Below are 15,091 nucleotides of genomic sequence, written 5' to 3' on the forward strand. Positions count from 1 at the left end.
AGTAGGCCTAGATATGTACACGTTGTATGACGGAGAAAATTATTGTAATTAGTTTCATTTTATAATAATTAAATGATATTCAAGGGTCCTTATTCGTCATTTTTACGTGTCTAGTTTTCTTAGATTCACAACAGATACTATAAAAATGCTTAGAATACTACTACGTCCGTCTTATCAATGCCTGCCTGACGAGTTCTGGTATTGGAAGCGATTGATCTCGTCGGGACTGGATATAGCAGATAGAGTAGGTTGATACATTATTACGTATTCTTCTTTGATTTAACACAAATTATTTTCTTGTCATTGTTCAGTGCTTTGTACAATGTGTCTACACTCTAAATTTGGGTCACCAGCCTCACACCAACCCTCGATAACTAGATTTCTGCAACAGAGAGATAGGTTATTGGAGAACGAACATCTTAAGGCCTGACAATGTGCTGGTACGAGGTAAACACTATATCATCAGTCAACAGTTTGAAGAATTACGTAATACTTCTTCTTTCTAAGCAAAGTTCACCTTCCCTATGTTTTGCGCGCTTATTAAAGTTAAATTTCGGGTTTCGATACTAGTCATAAACAGAGTATAAATATAAATAACCTTTGTACTTATTTAACAAGCAAAAATATTTCATTTTCTTTGCCGAATTTTCTTGAGTGTAATTTTGTCAAATTATTGATATATTAAGGTAATTTATTACGTACTTATTTTAAACATCTTACAACTTAATGTTCGATATTCCTGTTTTTACTGTTTCAACGTCAGTGTTGTTTTAAATTTTTATATGCTGCATTCTATTTATAATCTTTACATTTTATCGTGACTTTTTATCTCCTCACTTATATCGTTTTGAGTCGTTTTTCTGTCTCTTGAATATAGAAAACTCAAACTTGTTAGCAAAGAAGTTTTGTGATCGTAAAACTTTGGTGACGCACAGTATTCCGAAGTATATATTGTCATTTTTTTATTTTTTTTGTAATATGAGTCAAAACTGAATGGATAAAGAAATTCGTAGGCCTGTAATAAATTAATGCAATCTCAACTGAAAAGCTGAAAGGATACAACTCAGCAAAGCTTCGGGGGCCTCGCCGCCCATGACGGCTTGCTCCCGTTTTAAATACAAACAACAGAAATATTTAAATCGATATTGTAGTGTACAGCTCATTGCACTGGCTTGGTGTCAAAATAATTCTGCTGACTGGAAGATTTCAGCATGTTTAATGAGTCAGGAATATAACATTCGTTGCTGCAGCGACATGAAATAAAAATCTTGAATGTCCATTCTCTCAGAAGAGCTAGATTCTCAAATCCATTCCTGATGTGTAAGTTTGCGGAATCTGTAGCTAACAGTATACACGCATACAATAAAATAACATCGGGGAAATGAAGATAACATTACCCATCCATTAATTAGAAATTGCGTTCTTTTCGATCATATCCTGAGTTATTTTTGTTACAAAAATTCACAAATGTAACCAAACAACCAGCTTATCATTTTAACTGTTAAAAGTAAAAAAACATCTTCGGACTATTGGGCCCTAATGTCAACAAAACATTAACCATTTAACCATTGCTTAAAAGAGCAAACTAAACATTTAATATAATTGTGATATTTTACTAAATTCTTTGTAAAGATATTATGAAGAAAGTATATCAGGCATAAAGATTTCAACATTTCTTAAAAAAGTGTAATTTACTCGTTGCGACATGATTCTTGCTCTTTCATATAAATTTTAAATTAAAGATGGCGAATATCATTTTAAACCCTGTTCCGTAGCAAGTCTGAGGGCCTGTAACACAAAAAACAATGTTTTGCTCGATGCTCGTGATAAAGACATAGATAGCCAACCGTGTATCTTTCTGTTAACGATAAGCAAACAGTTCAAAACTTCGGAAGTATATGGATTACTGTCGCTGATAAGATTACTTTTATTTATGATAGTTTTACCAGTGAATTATTTGGAATAATATAAACTCAGATATTTGAAATATGTGTTTTGTAGTACTAAAGCACAACCCTTAAGAACAGTCAACTTCATTAACTCTATTCACATGATAAAAACGATAGAAAATAGTTAAGAACGAGGATAATTAACTTATGAAACAACATAATATAAGCTTTATAAGAAAAAAAAAAACGATATACTTATTCCCGGCTTTATTTTTCTTTAGGTAACTTACTCGATTCGAATGCCAATAACTTAATGAAATAAAAGTTAGGATTTATTATAACACTGTAGTCTGTACTGAAATACAACTCGTAATTTATAAAACAAGAGGAATTCTTTTGGGTAGGATAAAGTAAATTAATTTACGATTTTTTTTTCTTCTTTGTATTAAATATACTATTGTTAGTCAGCAATGCCAAGCGCAGGACACGGGTATACCCTATTTGATTTTATTATTCTTCGGAATCTCTACCAGCTTACATTCAAATTGAAATTCTTTTATAAAGAATAGAGTAAATTTATCTTTGAGACCTTCGGCGTGGTCAAATATATGAATCGAAAGAATTTGAACTCCAAAACTATATAAGATCTCAAATCAGTCAAGAGATTACGGATGTATGAGCTAAAAATTTGCATTTGCCATTTAGAGCCATTCAATGAGCTGATATGCTGTGGCTAAAAAAATATCCAATAATAGATTCATATTACTTTACTTTCATTTCTGTTCCTCTTTAAACTTCTGAATCACATTTTCCATTTTCCTCTTATGTTTTTCAACAATATAAATCTTATTTTAACTAAGTAGTTATTTGATTTACAAAATGTGAGCTGGCTAAATAACAGGATCAAGCTAATCTAATATCAATATATATTAATCAGTGAAAAATATATATCTAAGGTGCCTCTTCTTTCCTATTTTGCTTTCAGGAAAGTGTTCACTACTCCTACTCTTATATCTTGCTTGTTTTTGTTCAATTTTCGTATTTTTAGCTAAAAATCAAACGAAGCCTCCAAAACTAAGCCTAGTGTCACCTAGCGAACACGAACCTCCAATTTCCCTCCTATTCGCTCTTCATTTTATGTTCATTCAGTAAGACTTTGGCGATGTTTGATCTACCCAGAGTATAATGGACGCGTAGAAGTATAATTCGTGTGCAATGAGAGGAAGTGGAGGAGGGAGAGGAAAGTGGTAGGGAAGGTAAAATACGAGAGTGATAGTGTTTTATGTTTGATTTTAGCTCTATCTGAGTCCTTCTGCGGACTATGTTTCATGCCAAAACAACGACGAAGTTATTCAGTTAGTTGCTGTAAGCTTGAGTCAACATGTATCATGTGACAAGGCTTTTAGTTCTATTCTCATGAAAATTTTCTCCCGTTAAAATAAACATTTTTTATTACTTTTCGTAAAATAATGTTTTTCCTTTGTAAACGACATTATGACTTTTACAAAGCAATATCCACCCCAAAGAACATTTATACTAATATATATGTCATATACGTAAGTTTTATATCCTTCTATTTTTGTAGAGTTTGCAAACTTTCAAAATTTAATAATGGCAAATTTAGTAGTTAAATTGGAAGTTTTAACTTTGTAAAGTGGTACGTAAAGTACAATACGAAAAGAAGAGAAACGCAAAATTAACTAGCATCATTCCATAAAATGTATAAAGCTAACTGATTAAGAATAATTCTATAATATCTGGTATACAGCTTTTTATAAAATTATTTTTTACACCATCACGATTCAAAACGTTTAGCAGGTTATGATAACAACAATACACAATTTTTGTACGTGTGGAGTATCTTAACTTTAATTAGGATTGTATAGTCAAAGCCTTACACGGTTATTCATGTATTCAATCAGTCGATAGCAGCTGTTACCACAAGGGCTTTGTCTAGCACTAAACCAAACCCACAACTACGTCACGGGAAAAAAATTTAAATATCATAACACAGCCCGGAAAGCTTACCTCTCAGCCATGCTTTAGCCACCTGTGGTATGCCAACTGTATCTCTGTTTTTGGTGTTTTTTTCTAAATCAAAACTAGCTTCCATACTGAATTGATTTTAATTATAAGAATAAGTATAACAATAACGTACCTAAATATATATAGATATATATGTATGTATACAAAGCTACATTGATGAGCAAACCTTGGATCTAGCATGACACAATTCAGAAAGCTAACCACTAAGCCATGTCTAGTTGCCTGTGCCACGGTGTGAGTTGAATCTTTCTTATTATTTTTAATTAGTTACTATAGTAAATTGAGTTGCATCACGAGAATTAGTATAACAATGACATTAAAAAAGAACAGGGAGATGTCCACAGTTGGCTAATTATTGTATAACATTTAGACCACATGGCCTAGCAGAAAGGTTGACATTGAGCATCACTGAACAGTTTTGTAGACTGCATGTGAAATTAGCGTACTCATTTTTATGATATCAACAAAACGCGTATTTAAAAATAATATTATACAATTTAATATTTATTACGTTCTTAGTTAGGAAACGTTTATTTCCCTTTTCTTTGCTATGCTAAAAACTGGGTTTCGATACCCGTGGTAGGCAGAGCACAGATAGCACATTGTGTCGCTTTGTGCTTAATTTATAAAAAAAGCTTTGCTATGCTAGTGTTACGTATTGGAGGTTTTACTCAGTATTACACTTAAAAGCCTAAATTGTATTACGTTTAATGTATTCTTATTACTGCCCAGCAGTTACTTTTCAATGATCTGTTAAAAGTGAGGTTGGTACATGTCTAAATGCTAATAAAACTTCCTGCTCTAATAGTGACATTTTCCTCTAAATAATTTACACAATTTAAAATGTTCTAAATTCTATAAATGCGAACCTGTTTTTCATCTCAAATATTTAAAGCAATTTTCCACCAAAGGGTGCGAAATAGTAAATATTATTGGTCTAAGTCTTTATATATTTATACTAAAATATTTCGAGATTGCATTGAAAGCGAACCTTGTTTTTGTCAAAAAGATGGCTTCATGTTGATACTATTAAGAATAAAATGACAAATGGTGAGGTTATGCAATTTACATATTTGTGGTTCATTTCTTTATATTTTTATGATAAAAGTTAACGCGTTCCTCAACATTATAATGGATTAAAATGAAAGGACGGTTTTGAAAAAAATATTTATGACTAATGAAACAAAAACCATTGGTTACAAATATGTTGTATAATTTTACACGTGTGTTAGAATAAATCATAGTCGAAAAGATAGTTATTGTACAGACAGGAATTTGTAAACCATGTGCCTAAACGAAGGAAGAACGTATTTCAGTTGATTATATGGAAAATAGTGTCGATAAGTCACAGAAATAGGAACTTTATCGACACAGATGACAGATATGGTTAGGGGTCATGGAAGATGAGTAGAGGAAATGGAAATGCGGTTAAGCAGTCAGTTGAAACTACGTCTAATGGTAATTCCATAAAGGAAAAGGATTCTAAATGACTATAGTTGAGATACACTAACAGCATACTTCAACCAATTGTCCTGTTGTGATGTGAAAGCACTAGATAAACGAACCCAGCAGACAAACACTTCACTGCACATCTGGAAAACTGATAGTTTTTTTTCTGAAGTTCTTGCACTTTTGCTATTCACATTTATAAATATTACAGCAATGCTAGTTTGAAAGTTACCTAAGCTTATTTTAACCTTTTTGTTTTATAAACTAAATAGAATAACTTTTATTACTTATTCGAACGAGGTGTTTTGTACTAATGACTGCGTATACTTCACTAATAAGTGTGGATTTGACAATATGTGATGCAACTTCTAGTTTACCCTTCCGTTCTGAATACAATAACTAATGGAAAATATGAGCAAACAACTAGTTTAAACAATAATTTTTAGTTCACTCATATTAACATATTAACCCAAAGCCTCTATTATATATACATGAATGTTTCAGTTAAGTTTAATAGAGTGTTGTGATGTTATTAAAGAGTTGATATATCATGAGTGTTAAATTTATTTATTTTTAGAAGTGATAGTTCATCGCAAGTTTGATTAAGTAACTATTTACGAATCATACGTTGTGTAATTAAATAATTATTAATGGTGATTACTATATAATTATTTTAAGAAGAAACTTTTGAGTTTTTCTCCCTGGTTTAACTAACCATTATTGCATTATAAAAGCTAGTAGTATGTGAAACCTCTGTCAAGGTATAAATACGCGTCGAAGATGTAATTTGAAAGTTAAATACATTTTAGATAGTTTATTCATAAAAAACGCATAGTGGCGATTTTTAAAAGTGAAATTATCAGCCTGCATTATAATAACAGATCAATAATAATAATTGTCAAATTGTGTTCTAAAGTAACTGAACCATCCTGTGTGGACATTAACGGAAAAGAGACAGTTTTTAATGTTGAGGATACCACAGTGATAACCAACAGTGGAACGAACATTTTTATAAACGTTTTATTTTTCTTTAGTTTTCGTTATCCTTTATTCCAACAAATCTAGCTCATCCCATATATTCTTCTTAAAAATGGAAGTCGAGCAAAATTTGCTAATAAATGGAAAGTAAGACTGTAAACATATTTGTAATAACTTTTTTACCCCATGGCGTAATTTTTTAAATAACTATAGTAATGAGATGTTTAGTGAGCTTCTATTGTCAAGTTTAAATATAAAATATGATGAGCTGTTTTTATCTTAATTACTTTTGTATGTTTCTTACGATTTATGTTTTAAAAAACAACATAAAATTACAGAGACAAACTCAATTTATTAAAATGGCAGCCATAAAAAGTTGTGAAGGTTTATTTTATTTTACATTGCTTAATCTCTCATTACAAAGGCAGTAAATTATGTGCAAATGCTTTTATTTTTGACTTGGTGTGAGTGTCACTTAGTTGTTAGTATGCTGTGCTGCAAATCCAAGAATTTACAGTTCGTGTCCTATTGCAGCAAATTCAAGTTTCACATTATAGGGTTGTGGGCGCATAACAATGTCGGTTAAATCCAACTATTTGTAAGTAGCCCAACAGCTGTCTGTAGATGCTCTTCAATGCAGACCTTCCATCTTATATATCAGTTCGAAATTAAAGACGACTAGCGAAGATGACTATTGTGTAGCTTTGTGCGAATATCAAAACAAACAAAACATTTTTACTATAATAATCATGCCCCCAGTGGCACAGCAGAATGTCTGTTAGAAACCGGGTTTCTATATCCATGATGGATAGAGTACAGATAGCCCGCTGTGTAGCTTTAAGCTTAATTCCAAACAAACAAACCAGCAATCATAAATTTGAAACATAAATGGGATAAATAGCATTAATACGAACTTTGTCAAATTGGTGTCAGTAAAAAGGTCTTCGACTTTTAAATAAATCGTGTTATTCTGTAATAATCAAAAACGTACTGGATTGTAAGTAACTTTCCCATATGTACTAGCCTCAGGAGTAATCAAAGCCATGTCAGTTTAACTGCATACGGCAATATTTAACAACAACTTCTATCTCTTTTAAACAAGACATTTAAAGTATATAAAAATATTCTGGTTAAAAAGAAAAAAAATATAGATTAACTTGCAATCTACAAGATATGAATATCACTTTTAGATAAGATGAAACTAGACTCAGTCATTTCACAATTTATGTCATAATCTTTCAGTTAACATTTAGTCACTGGAGAGTGACTAATACTGTTTCTGGTTTGTCACATTTTAGTTTTGGTATATCGCATTAAAAATCCCACATGAATGGTATAAAAGATAAAAACTACATAAGAATGGCAAAATTATGGCAATCTGCCATAGATTGTTAAAAAAAACAACACGTTTTGAAGCTTTAAGAAACATAGTTCCCATAGTTTTTTAAAGCTTTTGAAAATCTCGCAATGACGTTGTCGACGCTATTAAAAGGGTTAATTAAAAGTTGCTGGCAGTCTAGACTTCGTAGATCAAGTGCAACATGATTTCTTATAAAAGACTGTTTGTATCTCACGTTGTATGTACTAACTTTTTGAACTTTCAAATGAAAAACAGCGTTTCAGAAATACATATTTAAAATGGTTCAGTAGTTGGGTTGTAAGCGTAAAACACTAAATTTCAATGTGCGATCATTTCGACAAAGGCACATAGCTTATTGCAAAGTTTTATGTCAAAAACCAACAAGTGTATTTAATCGTTAGAGCTTTGGCGACCTCATTCTTCAATAAATTTCTACAACAAACTGTCAAAACTAATGAATGATTTTACTATGTCTTGTATGGTTGTTTGAACAACATAAAATTGTCAAAGTTTTATTTAGATTGTTTAATGAAATAGCAATGTATATAATGCTTTTCGATGATATACTTACATGCTAGTAATAAAAGTGTGTAGCATCTAAACGAGCGTAATTTATTGACTAAAAAATATTGAACTACAGATACGATCCTAACATTACACATTATTCCAACTCAAAATATAACAGCTTAAGGAAGTTTTTGTGGACAAAGTTTCTGATTCAAGTTGCTAAATGAAAAACTTGTTTGCCCTCTCTTTATAAGTCTTACTCACTTTTAATGTTACGTAGCACTAATTTGTCATAGCACTGACAAATGAAGACATACTCATTTAAAATGACATAAGCAAACAAATTAGTACTCACAGAATCCGGACTGGCGCTGAACTCGTAAGGATTTCCCTGATAGCTTTACGAATGACTCAGACTGATGGTCAGGCAATATAGACTTTACCGAACAATTCACCAAAGTAGTAGGTATTAAAGAGCAAGCTAGCGACAGCTGTAAAAACTCGCGCTGCACAACTACAGAAGCGTTAGACACCAATTAATGAAACCATCAGCTACAGTAATGACGTATGAAACAGCAAAGCTTTCAAACAAATTGTTTCCAATAAAGCCCCACGCGTACTGTGCTACATTTGTCTGTTCCCATACGTAATCAAACAGTGAACGGGGTGGAATAAAAATGGAAAATTCTCAACTAAATGCATATCATTCATTGATATATTCAATCATATACATAAAGCTTATGATAAAACTCCAAAAAAGATAAAAGCATTTTCGTGTATTTCCGTATACAGGTAATGCTGTGTTGTCATTGAATAGACTTGTTCATTAGAACTAAAGAATTAGTTCATTGAAGAAAAAATATTTGTGGACAGTATGGATTTGAGATGTATTACTTTCTTTACATTTAAATAAGAATTCTAATTATAGTTATTAAGGCTACAGAGACACTGATTTGCACGACCACCCTACAAACGCTAATTAGCATTTGCTTATTTTTGCGTGAAGAAAACCCTGGCATCAGGATTCACAGAACACTTGCTGACAGCTTACAACAAAAAGTCCTTTTTTCTCAATTCTATTCAGCTCGCTGTAGTGTATGCGCAGCAGCTTCTCGGCCAGGTAGAGAACGGTCGAGGGGAGAAAAGCCATTCACCGGTCTAACATTTTCGTTGTTCTCCCTGGGGCGATATATCTGCGATGCGGTAAGACTGAGAGCAGGGAGTCGGCGGTATGGCAAACGTTCGATTCAGTTCAGGTGCTACAATATTGCTAGCGTTGAGACCAGAGCTAAAATCCGCGTGCAGGCAACCGGTTGGAATCCAACCCCCATAAACAGGATAAGAGAAGAAGGAAGAAAGACAAGGACATGGAGGCCTTATGTTTCTTTTATGATAAAATAGGATCCGGTACGTAATATACTTGCAGAGCGATACGTAGATATCTTTTTTTTAGTAGGCCTACGAGTGTTCCTCTAACTGAACGGAAAAACGACGGTTCTAATTCATGAATATGTATTACTAAATTACACGTCGTGCTTATAGCAGTTAATCAGTTAATCCTCTGTGAAAAACCCCTCAATCTTATACATTGGTCTAGAACGTTTCTGTTAGCAGTGAACGGTACTTTAACTTTCGTGTTTGAATTTCACACCCGTATGGTAACAAGTATATAACGTTCAATACCACATAGCGTGGAGTTCTGTGAATGGAAAGTGTTTTGTTGTTGTTTTTTTACCTGTATAACTACATCTCACATAAATACAAACTGTTCTTATCCTTAAACTAAAATGTAATAAATATTATCAATGTTATAATGCAATAAAATCTAGAAAACAATATAACTATTTTACACAATGGTGCCTTTAAATACAAATATTTGAGTTTGATACTTTATACAAACATAGTATAGTGGAACATTCCTGATTGCTTTTAACCAAGTCACTGTTTCAAAACATTTCTGATATTGTTGATATTCCATTATCTTTATATTTTTTATAAACATTATGTGTTGGAAAATTGGTATAAAGGGTGGTAAAAGTATAAATAATTAAAAACATAATTCATTGTACTTATCACACATACATTTTATTTTTTTCGTGTGTGAAAATAACTTAACCTTACCATTCGCAAATTCTTTTATTGTTACATGTGATGCTCATATGAAATCTCTTTAATCTCATTAGTTGCATATCAAATAAATTAAATATAGCTATATATCACAAATGATGCTCAAGTGCTTTAACATTATGTTCTGCAAATCTCATGTAATGCATAGGACAGGGATGTGGTTAAACTGTATTGGAACCTCTGTACATGGCTGTATATAATTCATTCGTTTGTTTTATTGTTCGAAACTAAAAATAAAAAAACACATTTATAGCGGCAACATGGAAAAGCACATTGAAGAGGTACTGGAAGTAAGAATCGGATATATCATTTTAAAAATCAAGTTAAATAAATGAAGCACAAAAACTGTCAAAACTTTCCAAAGTCGTTATAACCATTTCTCAAAATTTAGCTTCGTTGAACTAGTAATTCGTGAATCTATAACCCTTAGTGTACATCACACACTTTTCTGCATGTAAAATTTAATTACAAGGCTTCATTTTTGTAATTAAGCCAGAACAGTGTCATCAAAGAAGAATTTCACAATTTGTTCTCGACAAAATCTCTTTAATTCGAAAGCTAATAGCACAGTAAATGAATATTCAAACATTTTTCAGACTTAATTGCAATAAAGTAAATTCAATTCACTTCAGCACATAGCGTGGAGTTCTGTGAATGGAAAGTGTTTTGTTGTTGTGTTTTTACCTATATAATACTGAACCTAGAGTTATAATGAAAATACACAATTGATGTGGGCTAAAATACGTTACATATAATGCTACATTTTGGAACATAAATACACACGCATCTTAGCATTATTAATTATTCTGCTCAGTGCTATGAAAGAAGTGAAAAACAACTTATCGTGAAATCTTCGATGCAATATATACTCTTCGGATTTTACTTTTGATTCTTCACTGTTCCCTTTACCAAATGTACTTGACTAAACCGGATTGCATTTTGAGACTAAATTATTTTTCATGCGTGACTTAATATTTGAGATAAACAAATACTTATACAATAGTGTATGACAAACTCCAGTGATCAGAAGTTTATATCTATGTATCAGACAACTGTTTAGCCACAATACAAACGAAGACAGGGATAGTATTTTTTAAATATAAGTTCAGTGTGTAGTAACATAAGTCAGACTTAATAGAATTTATTTATGTAGCAGAAAAAAGCGCTTACATTGGGTTCGAGGCATTCCAGTAGATATCATCCAATCTTATACACACAACATCCAAAGTGACTATGTCCAAAAGAGTGAGAAGAAGAAAAACTACAATCCATGGCATTGTCACGGTGACGGGGAGTCTTGACTTACTCTACCAGGGTACGTGGGAACAACTGTACCATTCCTTCGTTAGAAGTTCGTAGCAGTCATGTTACATTCCAATGCTTTGCGCAGAAACGAAGCTTTTCTTGAGACAAACTCAATCCTATGTATGGACCAAATGTTGTTCAGAAGCCTCACGCATTCAGAATCTGCTTAGCCTCGATGCCAGGGTTGAACTGAGAACTACGTCAGCAGCCAATCAAAATAGAGCTTTCAGGCACTGAGTGGCAACCTCACTCCACCCGGGAGAAATCCTCCCCCTTAAACTTCCCCTCCTTCAGCAAACTCTTATGCCACATAGCGTAGGGTACAACTAAAAATTTTTCAAAGCAAATCCTATGGTTGCAAAGGCACTAAAAGTTTATTTCTTGCTAAACGGATTTATGTTTCTTCAAAATAACAACTAATGAGCTTTATACTTGTGTAAATTGTCACGAAAATATTATTTCATGAATAAACAACGCATTCTAACACGTTAAGCATTTATTCTTTATCTTGATCAACCCATTCTTCAAGTTATGTCATCAGTTTCCTGATTCACCTTCCCGTCCAGAGTTAAGTTTTCGGAATAAATAAAAAAATGGATTTCAGTCGCACAGTTTATATATTAGAACTTTTTTATCTTGAAAGAAATAAAAGTTAGTATTTTATTTGTATGTTCACTTTTTCTTCATTTGTTTCTTTATTACTTAAATAATGCTGGAAGTATATGAGCATTATTTTCTCCCTGTGTCATTTTCATTGTATGTATTTTTGGTGACTTTATTGTTTCTTAACGCAGTGTTCAATCAATAATGAGGCATTATTTGTGTATTTATTTTTCATTCAATTAATGTAACGCGTTTCATTTACGATGTATATAATGTCTGTCGCTAACTCAAACAATGTTTTTTTATTTGTAATTATTTTAATTAGAAAATAGTGGTCATCGGTAACAAAATTAAGAGTAGTAAAGTCTTGTATCGAAACTATACGGTTAACCAGATCTATTTCAGAGAAAGAAATGTCTTCAGGCAAGGACCTGTAATTGTAATGAATTTTGAGACAATTATCATGCAGTAACAAAATACGAAGCCAAGTTTCAGGTCTCGACGGTTCTGCAAATTCATTTAATAGAAGCAATTATTTTTTCAACTTACAACTAAGAAAAATGTTTATTTTCGCATCTCTTATTTTAGGAAAATAAAAGATACTTTAAAATTAAAACAAGTATTAAAATATTTTCTCCATGTAACATCTCGCTCATAGAGGACCCCTGTAACAATACAAACATATCCCTCCCACACAACGCTGGAGGTCCATAACAGCAACTTAATATTTCTCTTTCTTATGTATTTATTAAAACTAAATGCTAAAAAAATTGACACAGCTTGAGAAAGCTGAGGATCTCTTATGATATTGGAAAAACCTCAATGAAATTATTTTAAAGAATACCAGAAAACAAGTTATTTAACTACCTAAATGCTGCACGCGTAATGGAAATAACTAGAGAAAAGTGACAGCAAATAAAATCTCGTTTTCCAGATGACATAACACAAGAAAATATCCCAAATAATAAACTTGTACCTACTTTAAAATATTTTTTGCATCTACTAGACAATCTTTAAGTTATACGATTTATTAACTTTGCAGTGATGACGGCTAAAATTATAATTGTAAGCTTTTATTCTTTTGACTAATCCATTAAGTTTATGTATAGTTTCAGCTACGTCGAAAATAATATGTTTGATAATGAGCAGAATCACATTGAGTTCAGTATTTCATGCTAATTTAAACTCAACAAAGAAAGTTTTGTGTTAGTTAATATGATGTTATAATCATAGTGACGAAACATACGAATAATTTTATTAACACTTATATTATACGTCAAGGATAGAACACAAACAAAATTCCAGATCAATGAAATGACGAAGGTGATTTTAATTCTACGAATGTATTTTTAAAATGGAGTTATATTGAAACGTTTATTAATATATCTCTCATCTAACTTTTGGTATGCGAATTAGTGGTATGTGTATATATGAGCTATGCAATTTCGATTTATTGTTTCTTTTGAATTTCGCGCAAAGCTACACGAGGGCTATCTGCGCTAGCCGTCCCTAATTTAGCAGTGTGAGACTAGAGGGTAGGCAGTTAGTCACCACCACCCACCGCCAACTATTGGTCTACTCTTTTACCAACGCATAGTGGGATTGACCATCACATTATAATGCACTCACGGCTGAAAGGGAGAGCATGTTTGGTGTGACGGGGATTCGAACCAGCGACCCGCGGATTACGAATCGAGTGCATTAACCATCTGGTCGTGCTGAGCCTGCTTTGTTTAGCAAAAATTAATAACATTTAGCTTTTTCTCTCTTCACAGCTGCCAACAAATGACATTCTAAAGTCGCTGAGACAAAATTGCATGTATATCAGCGATGTTAAAACATATCAATATTTGCAAAAAAAAAAACATTTAGTACAACTAAACCGTTTTAATCTGTGTTATGTTCATATGTTACTTAAATTATATTAAATGTTATGCACTATAAAACTATAAAAACGACAACGATGTATTTAGTAAGCTTTTTTATGATGCAAATTAATATAAATTCTGCATTAGCTCTAAATGTGCTTACTTTAGGTGTAAATAGCTTTCGATCTCACAAACTGTTTGGTGATATAATCGTAGCCCATTTTGTAAATGCAATCTGCTGTTTTGATTACAAATAAAGAGTAAACGCACTTCACATTCTAAGCTGTTGTAAAGTTAACATTGTTTGTTTATATTTTTTAACTGTAAAAGCAACCTAGAAAACTCTACTATCATCCTTAATTTTAAACTACTGACCAGAGAGAAAACAATCAGTCAGTAACACTCTTTCGTCTATCATTCACGCTAAAGGATTGACCGTCGTTTTTATGACGTACCCACAGCTTAAAGTGGGGGGAATAAATGTTATAGTTTCGACGGATTCATATCTGGCTTATCAGAGCTCTATCACAAGAGCAAAGCTTGTAAAGACAAAGTAAATAATTTTAATTAAGAATACCTAGTGCTATCTTAGTTGAACTACACAGAGACACGGAAACAATATACGCAAAAACAATAAGTTAAAACGGTATAAAGAATTGTTGACATTTTTGGCCAATACAACAGCGTAAGAGAAAACGCATTGAATAACCGTTAGATGTTGCATTATAGAGTTGAGTACATTATAAATAAAACGATTTTGCAGCCTCCCCGAGTCGTTACTGGACGTACGAAAATGACTTTAACGTTGTTGAAGAGCGCTTTCTCTTACGCTTCTGTATTGGTTTATTTTGAATTTCGGCAAAGAAATTCGAGGGCTATCAACGGTAGCCGTCCCTAATTTAGCAGTCAGATGAAAGAACAGATGAAAGGCAAGTAGTCATCACCACCCACCGCCAACT

General features: G+C 32.3%; 1 protein-coding gene across 4 annotated transcripts in view; it reads right to left on the reverse strand.

Annotated features, from left to right (window-relative positions):
- LOC143244865 (ephrin-B1-like) overlaps nt 1–15,091 on the reverse strand; it is a 375,415-nt gene that overhangs the window by 121,236 nt on the left and 239,088 nt on the right. Inside the window, exon 1 of one of the 4 annotated variants that reach the window (XM_076490296.1) lies at nt 11,527–11,798. The exons of the other annotated variants lie outside the window; for them this stretch is intronic. Within the exon in view, the coding sequence (XP_076346411.1) occupies nt 11,527–11,633 (107 nt within the window). The 5' untranslated portion in view covers nt 11,634–11,798. Of the gene's footprint in view, nt 1–11,526; nt 11,799–15,091 lie in introns of those variants that run through there. 4 annotated transcript variants of the gene reach the window in all.

This window comes from Tachypleus tridentatus, chromosome 2 (assembly GCF_004210375.1).
Source record: "Tachypleus tridentatus isolate NWPU-2018 chromosome 2, ASM421037v1, whole genome shotgun sequence".
Classification (NCBI taxonomy): Eukaryota; Metazoa; Arthropoda; class Merostomata; order Xiphosura; family Limulidae; genus Tachypleus; species Tachypleus tridentatus.